Below are 21,436 nucleotides of genomic sequence, written 5' to 3'. Positions count from 1 at the left end.
TAACAACTATGCTTCAGAGAATATTATCAAGAGTGGAAAGACAACCCACAGAATGGAAGAAACTATTTGCAAAACCTATATCTGATAAAGTATTGTATCTAGAATATAGATGGAACACTTGCAAATCAATAAGAAAAAGACAGCTTAAAAATGGGTAAAAGTTCTGAATAGACATTTATGCAAATGATATGTAAATAGCCAATAAGGACATGGAAAGAAGCTCAACATCCTGAGGCACCTGATTTGCAGGGAAATGCAAATCAAAACCACAATAGACACCATTTCTACCCACTAGGATCACTGAAATTAAAAAGTCAGATAACAAGTGTTGTTGATAATGTGGAGACAATGGAAACCTCACACACTGCTAGGGAAATATAAAATGGTATGGCCACTTTGGAAAACAGTCTGGCAGTTCCTCAAATGTTTAAACATGGTTACCATGTGACCCAACAGTTCTACTTACAGATATATATATAAACACACCCAGGAAAAACAGAAACATATGTTCAGCCCAAAAAATGTTTATAGCAGCATTATTCATACTAAGCAAAAGGTAGAAGCAACCCGAACATTCATCAACTGATGAATGGATAACCCAAATGTGTTATAGTCATACAATGGAGTATTATTTGGCCAATGAAAGGAATGAAGGATGGATACGTGATACAACATGGGTGAACTAGGAAAACATTATGCTAGGTAGAAGAAGCTAGTCATAAAATGCCATATATTACATGATTTCCTTTATATGAAATCTCCAGAAGAGGCAAATCCATGTAGAGACAAAGATTAATGATTAATTACGACTGAGGGGTAGGGTGGATGATAAGGAGTTGATAGCTAAAGGGTAATGAGTTTCTTTTTGAGGTGATATAAATGTTTTAAAATTAACTGGGGTAATGGTTACATGTATTTAGGCATATATTGGAAACTACTGATTTATACACTTTAAATTGGTGAACTGCATGATATATGAATATCTCAATAAAGTTATTACAAATGAAATACATTAATAGAAGAATAAAGTTTAAGATGAGTATAGGTAAATATCCTTTTATTTTTCACTTGATGTAAATTCAAATGTATATAAAGTATTTATATAACAGGTATTGCCTTTTATGATTATGATTACAAGTCTTCTCGGAAGGTAGGCTATAACATAAACTATTACATTTATAAGTTTTTTAATGTTTATTTATTTTTGAGACAATGCGAGAGACAGAGTGCAAGCAGCAGAGGGGCAGACAGAGGGAGACACAGAACCCGAAGCAGGCTCTAGTCTCTGAGCTATCAGCCCTGAGCCCGATGTGGGGCTCGAACTCACAAACCGCGAGATCATGACCTGAGTCGGCTCACGCCCAACCGACTGAGCCACTCAGGCACCCCTACATTTGTAATTAGATATTAAACCTAAAGATTGTAGATAGAATATATGGTTTTTGTTCTTAGGAGATTTTGATCTTAGGAGATTTAAATGTAGTATGTGGATCACTGATTGCCTTTTAGAATTTAATAACATTCTTTTATAGACTGTAATTGGACTTGATGGCTTACAAATGTGGCAATCCTATATGAAATATGCATTTGAATTATATTTCTAACTGAATTAAAGAAATTCTATTTCAAAAGTCCTGTGCAAATTTAAAAAGTTTTTACCAAAAACAATGTAATAAATATATCACCACAAATTTAACTATAGCTATTTTGAGAAAAATGAACTAAAGTACACTTTTAAGATTGGGTGATTTAGTGATGTGAACAGTAAAGTATAGTCAATTGCTTCAATTTAACTCAGCTTAAGCATTAAAACTAACATTTTAACTGGTACTCTGTTAAATGAAATTTACTTTTATTCTATTTGAAATGCATGTGTGGTTATTAGATATAACCCAGAGATATTAGGTTTATTTGTCCAAGAACATTTAATAAATTTTAAGCAGGAATTTGTGTTCATTTTTAGTGCAACAATTTTTCAGTCTTATTTTCATACTGAAGGATAATTTGGCTATTACAATAATGTATTTAATCCTTATAAAATGGATAGAACTACATATAATGTAAGTTATTAATAATAAATTTCTAGTACAGTTTATAATCACATTACATATTAAACAGCTGTCACGAAAGGATTTAGTGAGTACCTGTCACCTATTAGATCACTAGTTATTAGTAAGTATTAAAGAATTAAGAAAATTGGAATCAAATGGGAGAAGGTATAGACAGAGAACAGTGTTCCTAAAATATGCACTAATATGCCTGCCATATATCCCTTGAGAGACAACAAGAAATTGAGTCAAAATAAAATACTAGAAGCTGAAGAGGTAACCGTGGAAATGAGAGTTTTGAGCTCTGTGTAATTGATCAGCAAAACCAGCCTAGAGCCTATTTTTCATGGGTGGCACGATATACATAGGACCCTCTATACTAGGGAGGTAAGTGCTCCTGGATCCACTGGAGATTTCCTGTTTACCTCTACCCATTTAGGGTCCTCCCGCCCATATATTTCAATATACCCAGAATCACAGGTAGATGAGATTTTAAATCAAGATCTACACCCAGGCAAAAGTCTAGGTTTTATGAGGCCTGAGGCTTTGAAAATTTAGGGACCTTCTTGAAGAGAAAGAATGCAAAATTGTAAATATAAAACTAGGTACAGGGACTAACAAGTGGGGTCAAAAAAGGAAGAATAGTAAAATTTATGTGTCTTTGGAATCATAGTAAATCTGCCTCTGAAATCACTAAATGTTTCAGTAATATTTTGTGGTCAGATTTAATAGTTCTGGTGCCTAGAGGTGAAGTACTTTAAGGGTGACAAGACTAGAATATAATGAATGGCCGCATTTATTAGGTATATCATATAGCACTTGAATTCTTCACATATGTCATCTCATTAAATCTGCATCTCATCGAGAAGAGATAGATGTGATTACTTTTTCCATTTGTGAAGTACTGATGAATACCTGAGTCATGAACAGTGGGAGTAAAGAAGGAAAGAAGAGAAGGAAATAAATTGCAAAAACTGAGAACTAAAAGATAAATTGCAGTATGACCTCAAAAAAGAGAAGTGTCAAGCAGATAGCCAGATATCTAATATAAGACACAGGGTGGATATATGTCCCATCATATGAAAAGATAAAGATTATATGATAAGGAACAAACTCAATGGAGAATAATAATACATTCATTTTGAATCTGAGGGACAAATCTATTTGTATATATACTTGCATACATATATCTAGGTAGGCATGTCATATGCTTCTGAATATCTGAGTTGAAAACAGAAGGAAAATGATAGGAATAGAGATAAATGTTAGTGATGTTAATGGTAGTTTTAACTATGGGAGTGTACAAAATCCCTTACAGGATACATTAAAAGTAATAATAGCCCCAATAGAACAAGTAGGACCTTGAAGACTCCCATACTGATGGAGTAAACAGAAGAACCCACAAAAAGACTAAGCAGAAATCTTGTCAAGGGGATGGAGAAGAAATGCTGGGAACAAGGTTAAAGACTTATGTCAAATGTCTAGACTTCTGAGTACATGCCTAATCATCCAGGTTAAATGTAATAGAGATCCAGTAAGATGTAGACTGAGAATGGTCCATTGGCTTTGGTAATTAGAAAGCAACTGCCCATTTTACTACAGTGGTAGAGCAAAAGCCAGATTTGAGAGGTTGAGAACTACTCATGCAAGAATACAAACTGCAAATACAGATCACTCTACTGAAAAGTATGTTTGTCATGGGAAAAGTATGAATTTCTTTAGTTTCTGAAGCCTGAGAAGGTTTGAGGGTCAAAAGTGAAGGAACTGCTCTCAAAGAAGAAGGAGCTGTGATAAAGGATGGAGAAGAGCCCAAGAGCAGGTTATCTGGGATAAGACAAAGGTCTTGCTACACACAGCAAGGTTGATAGAGTAGAATCCTACTATTTAGAGACTAAGGGGGATGGGCTAAGGGGGTTAAGGAAGAGTATGTGGTCATGTAGCCCTTTCTGCTCTATGACAGAGGTGACAAAGTCATTTGCCCAGTGAAGGTTGGAGATGGATAAGGACTGGAGAAAAGAGGATGCTTGAGAAGACTAAAAACTGTGTGGAAAGACTGTTGTGAGCCATGCTAGAGTCCTTGGGTATGCAAGTAGAAGGATCAATGCCTAGACAGAAATATCTATTGGGAGGATTAAATGAGAAAAACTATGAAACGAACTGTCACAGTGCTTTGCATATTGTTGGTGCTCAACAAATACTAGACCTAGACCTACTCCAGTCTACCAACACAAAAGTGTCACAGGATCTCTGACACCTATGAAGTGGGACAACACATGATGTTCCTTCCATGGGAAAATGTTGTCATATATGTACATCTGTAGAGACGGATTCACCCACTTATATGCATATGCACTCTCTCTACAGCTTTCTTTCATTCCGTTGAAAGCATTATAATGTTAAATGGTAGGATGGGAAAAATAATACCTTTCTAAATGATGGGGCTAAAATAAATATGGATTTAAGTAGATTATTTTAAATAATTTCAGTAATAGCTATTATTAATCGGAAATATGGACTTTTCATTAGGAATTTCAAAAAAGTAAAAACTGATAGGAAACATTGATATGAATGGGTTGAAGACAGCCACTTTTAATACCTCAAAACTAGTTCCAGGGGGTGTTGGGTGGGCTCAGTCAGTTAAGCGGCCAACTTCAGCTCATGTCGCAATCTCGCAGTTCATGAGTTCAAGCCCTGCATGGGGCTCTGTGCTGACAGCACGGAGCCTGCAGCCTGCTTTGGATTCTGTGTCTCCCTCTCTCTCTGACACTCCCCCCGCACATACTCTGTCTCTCTCTCTTTCTCAAAAAAAAAAACATAAAACATTAAAAAAAAAAACTCATTCCTTTTGATGACTTTAGAACTTTAAGAGATTATAAAAATGACCCTACTTGTACCTCTTTCCTGCAATTAGCAGGGACACTGGGCTATTGCTACTTGTCCAGATAAATGCTTGTCATTTCCTTCTTTCTCCATGCCACCCATAAAAAACAAGATTTAGGGGTGCCTGGCTGGCTCAGTCTGTAGAGCATGTGACTCTTGATCTCAGGGTTGTGAGTTCAAGCCCCATGTTGGGTGCAGAGACTACTTAAAAAAAATATTTTTAAAAACAAGATTTGTTTCTATATTACTGTATTTATTACTAGGAATTTTATGGTTTGTTTTCTTCAAAGTGGCTTATATCCCAAAGATTAGATTTTTATATGCTTAACTCTACTATTCTTTGTCCCAAATTCTAATAGAATATTATTTATTAAACTTAAAAAACATCTGTTTTTTCCTTTTCATTAATCAAGTCCACCGCTTAACAATAGAATGTACACTGTTCAGGCTATGTATTTTATTCAATCTGCTACTATCCTGAGTTAGAATATTCTGTTTTTGTAAACTTAATTTATTTAAATGTATGCTGAAGGTTGCTGAAACAGAAACCTGGGCTACAAGCTCTACAAAGCAAACTGCCTAGAAAATCAAGTTAGACAGGAACCACAATATGCAAATTACATTTTAAAACTTTTCTGCATGATCTTTTAAAAAATTTACAGTTCTATTTTTCTTAATTCTCACAATATCTTCTTACTCAAATACACAGTTAACAATTACATGAGAGAAATATATTAGCCTTTGAAAATTATCTAAGTGAAAGATTTTTAAATATAGATAACTTCATACTTATTTATAATTAAACAGCATTTTAATATGCCAATTTTCATCATTTTTCCCAAAGGAATTGATGCTCAACAGTGTTGAGTCAATGGCTGAATAAGTGAATTGTTTGGGCTGGGAATCCTAGCTGGGCTTATAATACACAGTTTTATCCAGTTATCTCAAAGGGGGTAAAAAATTATCCTAATAAATTCTCCACTTAAAAATTTAATAGCACAGGGGCACCTGGGTGGCTCATTTGGTTAAGCGTCTGATTCTTGATTTCAGTTCAGGTCATGATCTCAAGGTTAGTGAGTTCGAGATCCACATCAGGCTCTGCACTGACAACACAGAGCGTGCTTGGGATTCTTGCTCTCTACCTCTGTCTCTCTCTCTCTAAAAATAAATGAGCACTTAAAAATATTTAATAGTACATTGAAAAGATTAAAAAGACAAAAATTTCACTTAAGAGCTGTCACCAGCTTGACAGCTAATAAGTCAAACATGCCCTCACAGTTATTGCATAAACTCAAGCTTTTCTGTTTATTTTTTATTATTTTGAATGTTTAGATGGGGCACATACTCTCCAGTCTATGGTAGGCTCCATCATCCCTCTTGTCTGAGACAAGACCTAATTAATAAATCCTTGTTATCTGCTTGGCCACTTAGCATTTGAATCTGGGATCTTAGATCTCCTAGGAAGGCAAAATGAACAGATGATCTTGTGACATTATGATGTGTAACCACCTTTTGGATTTAGAAACATTTTATAGTTAACACAAAGCCACAGGAGGGGTGCCTGGGTGGCTCAGTTGTTTAAGTGTCTGACTTTGGCTCAGGTCATGATCTCATGGTTCGTGGGTTCGAGCCCCACATTGGGCTCTGCACTGACAGTGAGGAGCCTACTTGGGATTCTCTCTCTCTCTCTCTCTCTCTCTCTCTCTCTCTCTGCCCCTGCCCCATCTGTGTGTACTCTCTCTCTCTCTAAATAAATAAATAAACTTAAAAAAAAAAAAGCCACAGGAAAGGAAAAAAGGAAAATTTAACAAAACCTAAGTTAGCAACAATATAAAGTAGAATCCATGACACTGGAGTTATGATACATTGTAGGAATAGCCCTAGTAAAGAAATTATAATCCTATTATTATCTACCAGCTTGGAAAGAAGTGAAAAGAAACCTAATTTTGGATAGTTTAAGTTGCTTAGTCACACTGTTTACATCTTATTGCTTGCATTTAATAATGTAAATTTATTAATAGTCTATTAAATCTGGGTTGGTCCTTCATAATTAGAATAACAGAATAAAAGGGGATCAGGAGACCAAGAGTAAGTATTCAACTACTAAACGTCCTAGTCCAGATCAAAGATAAATTACTCATAAATAACACCTGTTCTCCTGATATGCCTTTGCCACCAATATCTCTCCTATCCTTAAAAGCTAACCTGAACCTTGACTCCAGCACAACTGCTACAACCTAGTACACTGTCAAAGCAAGAGCTCGCCTTTCTCAAAGTGTACTTAGCTATCTGTATCGGACAACCACCCCTTAACAAAGAGTAACAACAGGTCTACAGATTTCAGTATCAGCAATTTAGCACTTAAATTCAGTACATAACTTAGATTACTGTATTAGAGTATGTTGGTTATTTATAATGCAAAATATTCAATACCATATATATACAATGAACCATCTCTTCAATTATATTATGAACATCCTATTAGTAGAGATAATCTCTAAATTTTAGTCTTTCACAGCTCCTGGGACAGAACAAAATATTGTAGTCCCCATGGTACTGATTACCTGTTTTATTTGCAGGCTGAATTCCTTGAGGCTGAGTCAATTTAGTTTGAGTTTCTGGAATCTGAGGAATGTAGATTTTCTTGGGGATATCAAAATGTTCTGGAAGGCTCAGTTCTGCTGTGTATGAAATAGACTTAGGCTTCTTCAACTTTGAGGTAGTAAAGAGAACACAAGTCTGCAAATAAACAATCATTGGAATGTAATTCTCTTAGCCTTTACCTCCAAAACACACACAAAAAAGCATTTTATACTTAGACCCCTTATTTGTGAAAAAAAAATCCACCAACGGATTAATTAGTTCTTTTCTTTAGACATAGTATTATTTAAATGGTGGAAGAGAACACTAACATGTTTTATACAATCAATGGAATCATCCTTTATTAAGACATGCTCAATGCCCCTTGCTGTAATCCTTTCCGTATTGAATTCGTTGCTACGGGGAAAAACCAATTCCACTGGTGAATGGCATTGAAAAAGTACTTTCTTCCTTGAGTTGATCCCTGTGCTGCTTAAAATCTAACCCATCAGTTCTAGTTCTTATGAGAACTACAGTTAGGGGTGCCTGGGTGACTCAGTTGGTTGAGGGTCTGACTCTTGATTCTGGCTCATGGTTGTGAGATCCTGACCCCTGTTGGGCTCCCTGCTGGGTGTGGGGCCTGCTTGGGGTTCTCCCTCTCCCACTTCTTCTGCCCCTCCCCTGCTCATTCTCTCTCTCTCTCTCTCTCTCAAGAAAAAAAAAGAAAGAAAAAAAACATGATCCCCTCTCTTTTGCTAATGACAATTTTGTAAGTATATGTGCATGTACATATACATATATGTATATTAGGTCCTGCCCCTCCACAGACACCCAAACCTACCTTTTTTTCTTTCTCCCTCTCCCATTCCAAACATACATTTTACACAGGTTTGATATTTTTAGTCCCTTCAACGACTTCTTATATAATGGGGGTGACAACAACTCACCATCATGCATATGATCCTCAAAACACAATCTAGTTCAATACTGTCCTTCCTAAAATGGAACACTGAAGAGAAAGCTGGCTCTCTAGGTGTGAACCAAGCAATGCAAAGCACAGAGGTAGGTGATCATTTATTTTTATTTGGATGCTCTACTGCTAACATAGCACAACCCAATGGTTAGACCACGCACGCTTAAAGGCAGAGTAACCTGTATTTATAACCCAACTCTAAATAAGTTTGGTCAGGCTATAACCAAAGCCACAAAGCCCTCATTTGTAAAATATGGGCAATAAAAGTACACACTGCCTATCCCTGGTGTGAATATTTAAAATGAAAACAAAATCCAGGTCCTTGGAACATATTTTGGGTACTCAGTAAATGTTTGCTATTAGTAGCATCACTGTCATCATCATTATCATGATCCTGGTCAGAGTATCATTACTCAACAAAAATAAATGTTAGTGCCATCAGCAATCTTCTTCATTCACCGGGTTTGTTATCTATAAACTCCACAGGAATTTTTTTTTTCTACAAAGTGACATTTTTCAACTACTTTATTTTGGAAACTAAAATCACGTCAATTAAAAAACAAATTAATTCATTTACATTTATCATTGTTGGTGTTTGGTTCATTTTTCGAGTCACTGCAAACAAATTATTCACATCAGAAATTAGCTCTTTAATCTAAATGTATATCATCTGCCTTCTATATCTTTAAGTCACTGAGTCATGGTATATTGACATAGACTCTCTTCTTGGCCAAACTCTAGTCAGAGTCCTCCAAGCCCTTTACTCAGTAGGCCTCAACCTTGGCCTACAATAACTGCAGACTTTCAGTACAAATGATTTTTTTCTGCCTATCCCCTTCCCTCCCACATGCGCATGCGTGCACGCGCACACACACACACACACACACACACACACACACGTAGACTTGAACAAGCACTGACATAGTTTCTAACAATTCAAGGCCATAACCCTTGGATGATCCCACTTCCCCTTAAACTGCCTACCTCGGGCGCCTGGGTGGCTCAGTCGGTTAAGCGTCCGACTTCGGCTCAGGTCATGATCTCACGGTCCGTGAGTTCGAGCCCCGCATCGGGCTCTGTGCTGACAGCTCAGAGCCTGGAGCCTGCTTCAGATTCTGTGTCTCCCTCTCTCTCTGACCCTCCCCTGTTCATTCTCTGTCTCTCTCTGTCTCAAAAATAAATAAACATTAAAAAAATAAAATTAAAAAAAAACCTGCCTACCTGAAGGAGCTCAATGCTGCCACCAGAATATACTGTTTGTTCCAGCCAAAACCTGGTGATAGGTAGATATACCCTGAACCCCCCTTAGAACAGTTACTTTAAAAAGCTGGCTATTATAAATCCTTTCTTCCTCCTCCACCCATTGCACTGTCTCCATTTTTCTCTCTCCTTTTTGAGATAAGTTTTCTACCACCTAGAACTGTCTTTTCAAGGTCCTCAGAATGCAATCAAGGAAACAGTAATCGCAGCCAGGTAGGTACCTCATTCTAATTTGTACCACTGTCTCCAGTTATAAAGATCCTAGAAGTTCATTTCTCCTGCAGATAAGCATCAATGAACAAATCCAGATCACAGTGACCAACCCCCTCCCACTTATAAATGTCCACTTCCCTGACTCTGCTCATTATTATTAAGTTCCCAGCTTCCTTCGTTAGTTTCTCACCCTCCCTTTAAAACTCTCAGTTTCTTCTGTACAAATTTAAGTTCAGTTCATGCTGGATCCTTCTCCCTGTTTCAACAGTTAGTGAATAAAGTCTCTCCTTACTGCTGTAACTAGTATCTAGCTTTGTTTATCTTTGACAGTATCAATAGGATTACTTCATGATTATAGTGCACTTAAATTATACAAATACAAAAACCATTGCCTTTACCTTTCTGAATTCTCACCAAGCAGATCTTTTAGATTTCCTTTTTTTTTTAAATGATTATTTATTTTGAGAGAGAGGGAGAGAAAGAGAAAGAGAGAGAGCACACAAGCGGGGAAGGGGCAGAGAGAGAGAGAGAATTCCAAGCAGGCTCCACAGAGCCTGACATGGGGCTCAATCCCATGAAGCATGAGATCATGACCTGAACTGAAATCAAGAGTCAGACACTCAACTGACTGAGCCACCCAGGCACCCAGATTTCCTTTTTTAAACATATTATTAAATTCTAAATTTCAATGATTTTTTTCTACCATTTATCCCAGGGTATATGGCATGGCTTTTAAAACATGAACTTGAGAAAATACAAGGAAACTACCCTGTAAGTTTTCTTTCCAGTGTCTCTGAATATATCATTAGAGTTGATTTAGTAATGACCAATAGAATATGAATTCAATAAACGAATGCTAAGTGGTGAAGTGGCAGAAATTCATGGTCCTGACAAAAGATCCTGTCTCTCACAGTATATAAAGTAGATATATCAATTTGCTATTACTCTATAAATATTTCAAAAATTCAAATTCCACATGGTTGTATACCAAAAAAAAAAAAATTAGATATGCCACTTTTCTTTGGTAGAAAAGGAATTACATTTATTCAATTAGATTTAGTTCTAAACAGATTTATACCAAGATTGATTTTAGATTTTGTTATGCGATTATTTTATGCTATAACAGTGCATTCTAGACTTTTATTTCATTAGTCAATTTCATTGACTAATGAAGTGAATATATCATTTGGACACTATACAGGGGAAGGAAAAGAGTAATGGACTAGGGGGTAAAAACCTGGGTTCATTTCTATTCCGTCACAAATCAGTGGTGTGACCTTAGGTTACCATCTTACTACTTCAGATGCTTGGTTTGCAGGTCTGTGAGAGGTTGGACTACGTGTCTCTGAGTGTCTTGATTTCTTTTCTCAGCTTTAAAATACAACAATGTCTCTACCATGATCTGGGCTGTAATTGCTACCCTGTCAGTGAGGGCAACATAAGTCTTTTCTTTTCTTTTTTTTGTTTTTTTTTGTTTATGCCTCAGTCATTTCTTTTTTTGTATTAAAGAGGAACTCTACCTCCTTTATGTTTCTCCATGGGGTCACTGAAATAATTTGCAAAGTGCACATAAAAGCATGTTGGAAAAAAGGTGTGAAACACTATATAAGGAGAGAGTCTTTTTAAAATTAATCTTGTTTACTGTTCCGCTGTAAAAATTATTAGCATTATTATGGTTCAAGAGTGCACTGATAATTGCACTTGAAAAGAACCCTTTATGATTAGATGTGGATGAACAGAATAAGATGCATCTGTGAGTTCTGATTTGCCGCAGCTGGTTTTCTTAAACTGGCACATTCAACCCTTCTCTACTTATTTTGTGCATCTGGTAAGTTTTGGCTGAAATCAAAGATGTGTGATATTCACAGAATTCAAAGAAAATAGTAATCTTCAGGTAAAAAAAAAAACTTTTAATTTTTAAATTTAGAGGCTATTTAAAACATTTCAATTTTAATTTTAAAAAAGGCAAGGGTTTTTCATAAATTATCATTATGTTGTTGTTATTTCCAGCAACCAATTGGGAGACGTACACACACACAGATGCCTATCCTGCAAATGTGGTTAAGTAGACAAGGGTAAGTACACAAGATGGCTCGGACTGTGAAAAATCAGTCTATGAGGCAACCTGGATAGATATGAAAACCTCAGGTTTAAAACGTTATTTGTTTGTTCAAGCACATATTCAATTCAATTAAACAATGGCAGAGCATGTCTCATGCACACGACAATTAGGGGTAAATAAAAACACATCATAACGATTTTTAGATTTCTAGGAATCCACAATCCTAGAGAAACAGGTAAATATAAAAATATATACTATACAAAACATAATTTGACAAATACAATAATAAACACAAAATGTCTGCTGGATTACAGAGATGACTAAAAGAAGAGGGAGAAAAATAGAAACTATATACATGCATAAATAGTAGAAAGGGGATCCACCGACAAAATCCATCTCCCTCCAGCATTTCTCATTTAAATAAAATGTGTTCTTAAGAGGTAAGAATGCTGAAAATAAATTTAAAAGGAAAGAGAGAGTGAGAGAACACACTGTGATAGGGTTAAAATTTGAAATGGCCACATATCAAGCATTTCTATTGTAATACTGTACTGCAAGTTGAACAAAACCTTCCCAAATTCACTGCTCTTTCACAGAAGTAAGCATGTTGGTATGAGCTAAAATAGAGCCAACAGCTTCGTGAATGGAGTCTGTAAATGGGTCAGTCCAGAGGGTGTGAGAACCTCAGGCCTTGATATTTTTGAGCTAATCAGAACTTAAAAAAGTTCAGGTCAACCCTAAAATACCATCAGTAAATGTTGGAGATCTGTGCTTATGCCGTACTGATTCTAGCATTCTGACAAATAAAAAAAGAAATCCTACAATGCCAAGTATTTTGTTGTAATATATGCAAATGAAGGTAATTCTCAAGCAAGGATGAAAACATTTACCATTTATTCCTTCACTGATGGAAGATTTAGTGACTACCTTTGGCACAGCACACTTTTTGAGGCACTGGTGATATGAGAGTTAACTAAACAAATGTCTTTGCACAAATTCCCTTGCTGGAGATAGACAATGAGTAAACAAATAAATATATTACTGTCAGGTGATAAATGCTATCTATAGAGAAAACTGAAGGAAATGTGGTATTTGGAAAGTGCCTGGTCGATGTAAGCAATACTTTTAAAAAAATACAAAATAATTTTTTAAAAAATACAAGCATAATCTCATAATACAAGCATAATTCTAGCAGGCCTGAAGTAATTGAGGGAAGTAGCCTGTAATGTCTAGGGAAATTAAACCTCAGAAGTGCAGGGGGCATGGGGAGCATGCCTTGGGCATTTGAACATCAGCAAGGAGGCCTGTGCTGAGGGAGTGACATGAATGAATGGGCTCCAGTAGAGGTGAGATCAGGGAAGAGGCGGGACTGTCCGGGAGGGTCTTGAGGACCATGCTAAGGATGTTGGGTATTATTCTGAATGAGTTGGAGAGCCAACAGAGGAATGGGTGCAGCAGAACAATGTGATCTGGTTTACATTTTTAAAGAATCGCTTTGTTGCCTCTGTGGAGGTTCGACTGTACCGAACTCCATTTATAAATAGAGTTCAAGATAGAATAACAGAGTCCACAGTAACAGTAATAATAACAAGAACAACAATGCCATACATAGAGCACTTTATATAATAGGTAATGTGGTAAGCATTTTATGTGATTGTCTCACTTAGCTTCCGTCAATTACCACTATCTTCAGATTAAAAGTACAAAAATTGAAGATTGATTTTTAAGGAATCAGCCCACAGTTACACAGGTAGACAGTGTCAGAGTCTGGATTCTCAGCCTGGTAGTCTGACCGCAGGGATGACCCTCTCTGGATGCACAGAATATCCTGGACAACTTGCAGAACATGTTCCTCCCCACCCTGCCTTCCCTTACTTTAAGTTCTTCAGGGCATTCTAATGTGTAGTCAGAACAGAGGACAACTGGGAATGAAGCAATTACACCGTAATGCCTAAAATTACTAGTATGCGAAGTCACCAGTAATCTAGTTATTACTACTAAAATCAGCACTTGGGGCGCCTGGGTGGCGCAGTCGGTTAAGCGTCCGACTTCAGCCAGGTCACGATCTTGCGGTCTGTGAGTTAGAGCCCCGCGTCGGGCTCTGGGCTGATGGCTCAGAGCCTGGAGCCTGTTTCTGATTCTGTTGTCTCCCTCTCTCTCTGCCCCTCCCCCGTTCATGCTCTGTCTCTCTCTGTCCCAAAAATAAATAAACGTTGAAAAAAAATTTTTTTAAATCAGCACTCATGCTAACATTAATAGAACACTTTGTTTCAGATTTATTTAATGTGGTTAAAAAAAAAAAAAAGCTACCGAGCCATCCTTCTGGGGAAAACCAGCATTCATCATTTCTCTATGTCAAAATGTTATGATTAACAACTCTGTATATTTTTAAAAGGAGAAAAAAGTGCATCATCTGTCCTCCATTCTCACCTCAATCTTTGTCAGCCCCAGGAGGGCGATGGCCACGCGAACACTACTGCTCTCCAGAGTGCCTGTGATCAACCGTCGCTCATACTCTATATCCGACATCTGCTGCTGTGCTGCAAAAGCCAAGGCCTTCTCCTTGGCTTCATTAGTCAGTGGCAACTTAAGGTCCACATCCAAGACCTGACGGAGCTCACATTTCAAATACAGAACAGGACTGTCCTTACTTAACACTAGGGGAAGCAAAAACATGTAATGCTTCAATGATCACTTATGCTCTTGACCATGCTATTCAGGATGGACTTGGAAGGTTGGAAATATAAAACTGCAGGTGTGACCTTCATTAACTAGAGTAACACAGGTAACTCATTTTGAGTAGTCCTAATTCAGTAATTCAAGAGTAAGTCTTCAGGAATCAAAGATATTTTGCTGGTATCTCTAAAAAGAATGCTCAAAAGAACTCAAAGGGTTCTTTCATAGAAATACCAGCATGTTCAAACATGAAGCGATCATTGTGCTATCAGTGATTGGAAGCTAAGGGAAGTAGAAATAAATGTAAAGACATCTGTCAGAGACTGGCAAAAACTGTCTTTTTCTTCCGCTAACAACCTTACACTTTAGAATGGAGGGTACAAATTCAGGGTGCAAGTTCAGGTAATATATTACAATATATACAATTTGGGAGTACAGTGATTTCCAAACTATTCAGGAAACTGAAAATTTGGTGAGTAAATACTTCAAATGCCAAATTTCAATTTTTATCCAAAGAATGAAAAAATAAGGATTTAAAAAAAATCACCACTGACATTCATTGTTAAACTGGTGCTCTATTCCATGGATGTTGACATAATAAAGTTAAAAGGAATCCTTTTAAAACCTAATTATTTCTGGAAAAACTTGCTAGGAGTATGCTTGGATGACTATATGAGGAACAGTCCCATCCCTTGACATTTTAAATGAAATAAAACACACGTATACTCTACCTTCCTCTGGAGAACTGCTGTAGTCAAGTGGAGTTGAGGAATCCGTTGGGTGGAAGCTGGAAGGCAATGGGATCGTACCTTTTCCTTCCACAACATAAATTAATTCTCCAATCTAAAATACAACCACACAGTGATATTAAATTCCAAAAGCTCAGAAAAAATTAGGAAAAATCTTTCTGCTGTGAGAAAAATCTGTATACTATAAAAACATCCATGCATTGTGCATTGCTAAGCAACGTAAGCCCTAAATGAGGGGCGAGAGGTAAGGCTTAAATATTAGTCCTCCCACAGTGTGGGGGAAACTTTGTATGCACCCAGAGCAGTGAGGAGGATGAAGAAGGCACCAGGATAGCACTGACAGCAGTTGATCTTTGTAGCTGTGAATATCCTTGGCAGACTGCTAGCTTAAATCACATAAACAATCAAGGAAGAAAGAAATATTTTTTCCTTCATTCTGTAATTTATTGTTGGAGGGGAGTGATATCACTTCTGCAGGATGTCTGAGTCCCCAAGTGTCTATATTTTAAAGTGCAAGCTTTCAAAAGGAGCGTATGAGGGTCTGCAGACCTTTTAGAGTAATTAGGCAAGAAATGCAGAAGACTAAACAGAGAGAGTGAAAATAAAAGTGGGGTCAGTGCAGGGGCAGCAACATAATATAAGCAAAGATCTATAAAGACGGACAGGCTTGGTTTCAACTCTGGTACTGTCACTTACTAGCTACTAAGCCTCAGGCAAGTTTGCCACATCTCTGACTTTCAGTCTCGGCCTCTGTGAAATGGGATGATTAAAAAGAAAAAAAACAGTATATTTTAGAAATCTAGAGATTAAAAGAAAAGGAAGAGGAGAAAGGGAGTCTCAAGAGACATCATACAATCCTAGTGGATGAATATTATTTAGATCTTGATTCTGAAGGGAAGCAGAAAATGTCACGCCAGAATGTGTTGCTTTGGTATATTGATAATTTTGAGTTGTAGGCACTTGAAAGATATCAAATGCAAAGAGAGGCTTTCTTTGAACTCGCCTTATCTGCATAAAGACAGATCCTCCAAAAGAAATTCAAGTATCATAAATTCCCTTCCTAAGAGTTTCATCAACCAAGGATTAACTCTTATCAGAAGAAGAGACTAGAAGTTGACACTGTACAGTGACAACCTGTCACAAAGTATCATGTCTCCCATCTATTCTTCTAAGGGCCCATTCATCTTTCCTAAAAATCATTTACTCCCCTCTAAGTGGCCAACATCCCTTCTCCCCTTTCCCTATTTAGATGGTATTTAAGCCTGAATTCTAAGCCACCTTGAGGGGTCATTCATTTTTCCTTGGGTATCTCTCATGAATACAGGAGGTATACATGTTAATGTCTATTTTTTTCTTGTTAATCTATCTTTTATTATAAGAGTCTCAGGCAATAATTCAGAAGGGCGGAAGAAAAATTATTTTTCTTCCCCTACAGTTCAAACAAAGACAAAGAAAGTGACAGAAAAAATGTACAATCATGAGACAATCAGGGAAATATGAACAATGCCTTGTGGTTGGATGTTAAGAAAAAAATTTACAATATATTTAGTAATAATGGTATCATGGTTATGTCAAAAAACCAAAATCTTTTTGTTATAGAGACACTTTCTGAATTATTTGTGAATAAAATTATGTGATAATTGGGATTTGGGTCATTATAACAATGTAACGTGTTAGGTCCTGCACTGTTGAAGATGAAAGGTACAGGGGGATTTATTGCAGTTTTATTTCTACAATTGTATTTTATATTTTCCATAATAAAGGCTTTAAAAAAATGCTTACATCTTAAGAAATAGAATGATAGTAAAGATGTGGTAAGGACTCAATGAGGTAACACATATCAGGAATCTAACCCTTTGCGATCACTCTAAATGGAAAGGAACCATTCTTTGAGGGCATAGCTTCCCAAACTTTCATGACATATAAATCACCTGTGAAAATGCAGGTCTGACTCTAGAGATCTGGAGTGGGGTCCAGACCTGACAGGATCAATGAAAATGAGCACTGGCAAATTTAGGGCTAAGCCATACAATGCAGAAGAACCTTCTACCAGAATGGCTTTACAACAGGCATGCAACTAACTATGAACAAAGCAAAAGAAAACAAACTTAGCTTCCAAGCTGGAACTTGTCACTGGTCCGAACTGCCCTACAATCTTAAAACAATATTAACTGTATGTCTGAGAGACTACTCCAGAGAGAGCGTACATAAATGATATAAAAGAAAACTGATCACATAATAAAAATACATATTCCAAAATATTGTAAATATCCTAGATAACAAGAGAAATGGCAAACACTGAAAGTGAATCTGGAAACAATATAAGAATAAACCATTTCTGGTTGTGAGGTCAATTTATTTACAGCTTCATTATCCTTCCCCAATTGGGATTTGTTTATAATAAATTAACTATAATTTACTTTCATGTGATAACGTTCCATAGAATTTTATTAATTATGACCCATAATTATCTTCACTTCATGCTGAAAAAAGAAATATGGAAAACTTTGAATGTTTTAAATTGTTTAGCATTTAAATCCATGCACTCCTGGTAATAAACAGTACATTATATGAAATTTTCATAGAGTAATATTTCCTAAGCAACCTTGTACTTTGCAAATATAAATCTAACCTAGCCATCTGAAATGGGTTTTCTGTGTATGCATGTTTTATTCCAAACACAAGTGAGTGGTCAATACTACTGATGAAATTTTCAATGATAATTCAAGTACAAAGGTTCAATAGCGACCAGAAAAAACAATGTATTCAGTTTTCACTTTTATTTTACTTTTTTCTCATTTTTATTTTTATCTAAAAAAATCAGTTGTTTTACCCAAAATATAGTATTCATAAGAAATTAGACTCGGTGAGTATAAAGTTATCAGAATTACATGTTTTCTTAAATGTGTGCCTGAATGAAACCTGGTCTCTAGCTGCAGAAAATAACTACCAACTCATGGGTGTTGATCCAAAAGGAGCAAAGTGCTATTTGCTAGAATATTTCCCTTAAATAGAAATGACAGGGGCACCTGGGCGGCTCAGTAGGTTGAGCATCTGACGTCAGCTCAGGTCATGATCTCATGGTTCAAGGGTTCAAGTCCGGCTTCAGGCTCTGTGCTGACAGCTCAGAGCCTGAAGCCTGCTTCAGATTCTGTGTCTCCTCTGTCTCTACCCTTCCCCAATTCGCGTTCTGTCTCTCTCTCTCTCTCTCTCTCTCTCTCATAAATAAACATTAAAGAAAAAAATGATAAAAAGCCTCCTAGCCATGAAATATCAGTAACTAAAACTCCGTTCAATTCCATTTAATGCCACATCTTATTCAGACGATACATTATCATTTCTCAAAAACTATTTTGTCTAACTTGTTCACTTTCAGTGTTCTTTTTTATTAAAAAGTAACTTAATATAATTGAAAATAATGCCTGTGTCAGAAAATTGTTCAGGAAAATCAACTGCGGTATCGTCTAATTATTTCACTCTACTCTTCTGGCAATAAAATCAGACCAGGAAAGGAATACAAATGCAATAAACAACTCCTTTAAAGTGGAGAAGCCCTTTACATTCCAAGTCTGGAGGCTGTGACAAGGGAAATGAAATGATCTGACACATAACAGACACGTATCAATGTGAGTTATTCTAGGAGTCTATTAAATTTCCTTTCTGCCCTTAATTTCATAATTTACAGTCAGGATGTTTACTTAGATTTTTATTATATTTTCAAGAAGGATGCCAAAGCTCATTGTCCACTGTGAGAAACCCTCACAAAAGACATTTTGTTCTTCTTGTGTATCTAGTTAAATGTAGTCCTCAAATAACACAGTTGCATGCAAATTTACAAGACCAGCTGTTAATGACCTAGAAATGAGGAACACAAACAATGAATTGGCAGAAAAGTTTTAATCCCAGCTCTGCTACTAATTAGCTGGGTAACCTTGGACATGTCATGGGTGCCCTCCAGACCCAAACAACCTTAATCTTTAGAGAAAAAATAAAAAGCATTTTATACAGAAAACCCCCATGTTGTTTCACAGGTCTTAAAATTCTACTTATTCTCTAATCTTGGGCCTAGATTTTGCTAGGTTTTATAATTTGTTTGAACTGGCTGAACAATGTTATATTATTTTGATGACTAAACAGGCACATGAGAGCTAAGTTAAAACTCTAAAATGTTAGATTCATACACTAGAGAACATTTATCATTGTAGGTGGCTCTTTGACATTACCATAATTATAATGTGAAACTGACCAGTAAGAATAATCACTGTTCTTTTAAATTCTATTCTTCATAGAATGATTGTTCTAGGAGACTCAGTAAGGGTAAAAAGAAAATGTATAAAGAGATCTGTATGCTTGCACTAAAAAGCACAACTTTCTTAAAACAATTTCAACACAGTCTTAATTGTATGCTTGAGTGATTATTTCCGACATTTTGAGAAAGCAACATATATTTACATGGCACAAAATATGAATTGTTTAATAAAAATATATGGTATATTGTACAAAAACATCTTGTCAAATAATAGGAAGCTGGGCCTAGACTCTAGAAATTATGGAAGCAATGGGATTGACAATCACTCTGTCTTTATCACTGTCTTTCTCAGAATAGTTTCTATTGCTGTTCATTTATTTGCTATCAATTGTTCTGTAAGTAAATGAAAATTTGCTTCCCTTCAACTGCGAACATCATGCAAACTGTCATTAAGATTAATCTTTTTTAATATTAAAAAAAATTTTTAATTTTATTTTAGAGAGAGAGAGTGTGTGTGTGTGTGTGTGAGAGAGAGAGAGAGAGTGGGGTCTCAAGAGAGGCGGGGGGGGGGGCGAGAGAGAGAGAAAGAAAGTGAGAGAGAATCCTAAGCAGGCTCCAGGTCCAGCCCAGAGCCTGACATGGGGCTCAATCTCATGACCCTGGGAACATGACCTGAGACAAAACCAAGATTTGGACACTCAACCCAGGTACCCCAATATTGATCTTGATATCATCACCTTTGCAGTTCTTTCTTGTCCCCTTGCTCCTTCCCCCAAATCCAACATCATCACCTCTTCTTTCACCATTGCTTTTTCACATCCTTCTGTCTTTATTGCTAGTATGCAAAAAGCAGAAGGCAAGAGAGAACAGAGATATGTGGAGTGGTGTCATAGATTACAAGAGTCTCTGAACCAGTCCCTTGATCTCCAGTCTCTTTCTCCAACTCTTAATCTACTCTTTGTTTTCGCTCCAGAGATGCTTTCTAAAACAAAGATGAAATCAGGTCATGCCTCTGCTCATTACCTTCCTGCTTTCAATAACAGTGAATGTAACAATATAATTGAGTTATTCAACTAAAATTTCACTATCTTCCTCATTTTCTTCTCATGTTTTTCTTCAAAAAGGCTGCAGGGCTGGGGTGCCTGGGTGGCTCAGTCCGTTAAGTGTCTGACTTTGGCTTGGGTCATGATTTCATGGTTTGTGGGTTTGAGTCCCACGTGCTGACAGTGTAGAGCCTGGAGCCTGCTTCGGATTCTGAGTCTCCCTCTCTTCGCTCCTCTCCAGCTCATGCTTGTGCTCTTTCTCTCTCTCTCAAAAATAAATAAACATTAAAAAATTAAAAAAAAAAAGACAAAGGCTGCAGGGTTAATTGCAGGATGATGGTCTCACAGAAAGGAGGATGGGTCAAGTGGGAGAAGGCTTTGCTGCATGGAGGGGGCTCAAACTAGTGTAGTTTTGTGAACATTTACCACAATGATCTAGAGTTTAAAGTTCACTTAACCTGCCTCCAAATTGTCAGCAGGCATCATAAGATAAGTAAATGTTTCATAGTGTTTATGGCCCAGATGGGATTTCAATTTCTCTCTGCTTCCCTGGTAAAAAACTCAGGGGTATGGGGAGGAGTGTAGTTAGCAAAACAACAGCAACAACAAAAAATGCAGTTGTAGGGGCATCTGGGTGGCTCAGCTGGTTAAGTGGCCGACTCTTGATTTTGGCTCAGGTCATGAATTCCTGGTTTGTGGGTTC

General features: G+C 36.8%; 1 protein-coding gene across 1 annotated transcript in view; it reads right to left on the bottom strand.

The window, feature by feature from the left end:
* The window catches only part of CFAP47 (cilia and flagella associated protein 47), a 566,656-nt gene that overhangs the window by 244,101 nt on the left and 301,119 nt on the right, over positions 1-21,436 (bottom strand). Inside the window, exons 44-46 of the mRNA XM_047844880.1 lie at positions 15,424-15,535; positions 14,447-14,673; positions 7,493-7,667 (exon numbers count right to left, since the gene is read on the bottom strand). Of these exons, the coding sequence (XP_047700836.1) occupies positions 7,493-7,667; positions 14,447-14,673; positions 15,424-15,535 (514 nt within the window). The remainder of the gene's footprint in view (positions 1-7,492; positions 7,668-14,446; positions 14,674-15,423; positions 15,536-21,436) is intronic.

This window comes from Prionailurus viverrinus, chromosome X, assembly GCF_022837055.1.
Source record: "Prionailurus viverrinus isolate Anna chromosome X, UM_Priviv_1.0, whole genome shotgun sequence".
Lineage (NCBI taxonomy): Eukaryota > Metazoa > Chordata > Mammalia > Carnivora > Felidae > Prionailurus > Prionailurus viverrinus.
Note: the sequence above shows the minus strand (reverse complement) of the source record. Positions and strands in the feature narration are given on the sequence as shown.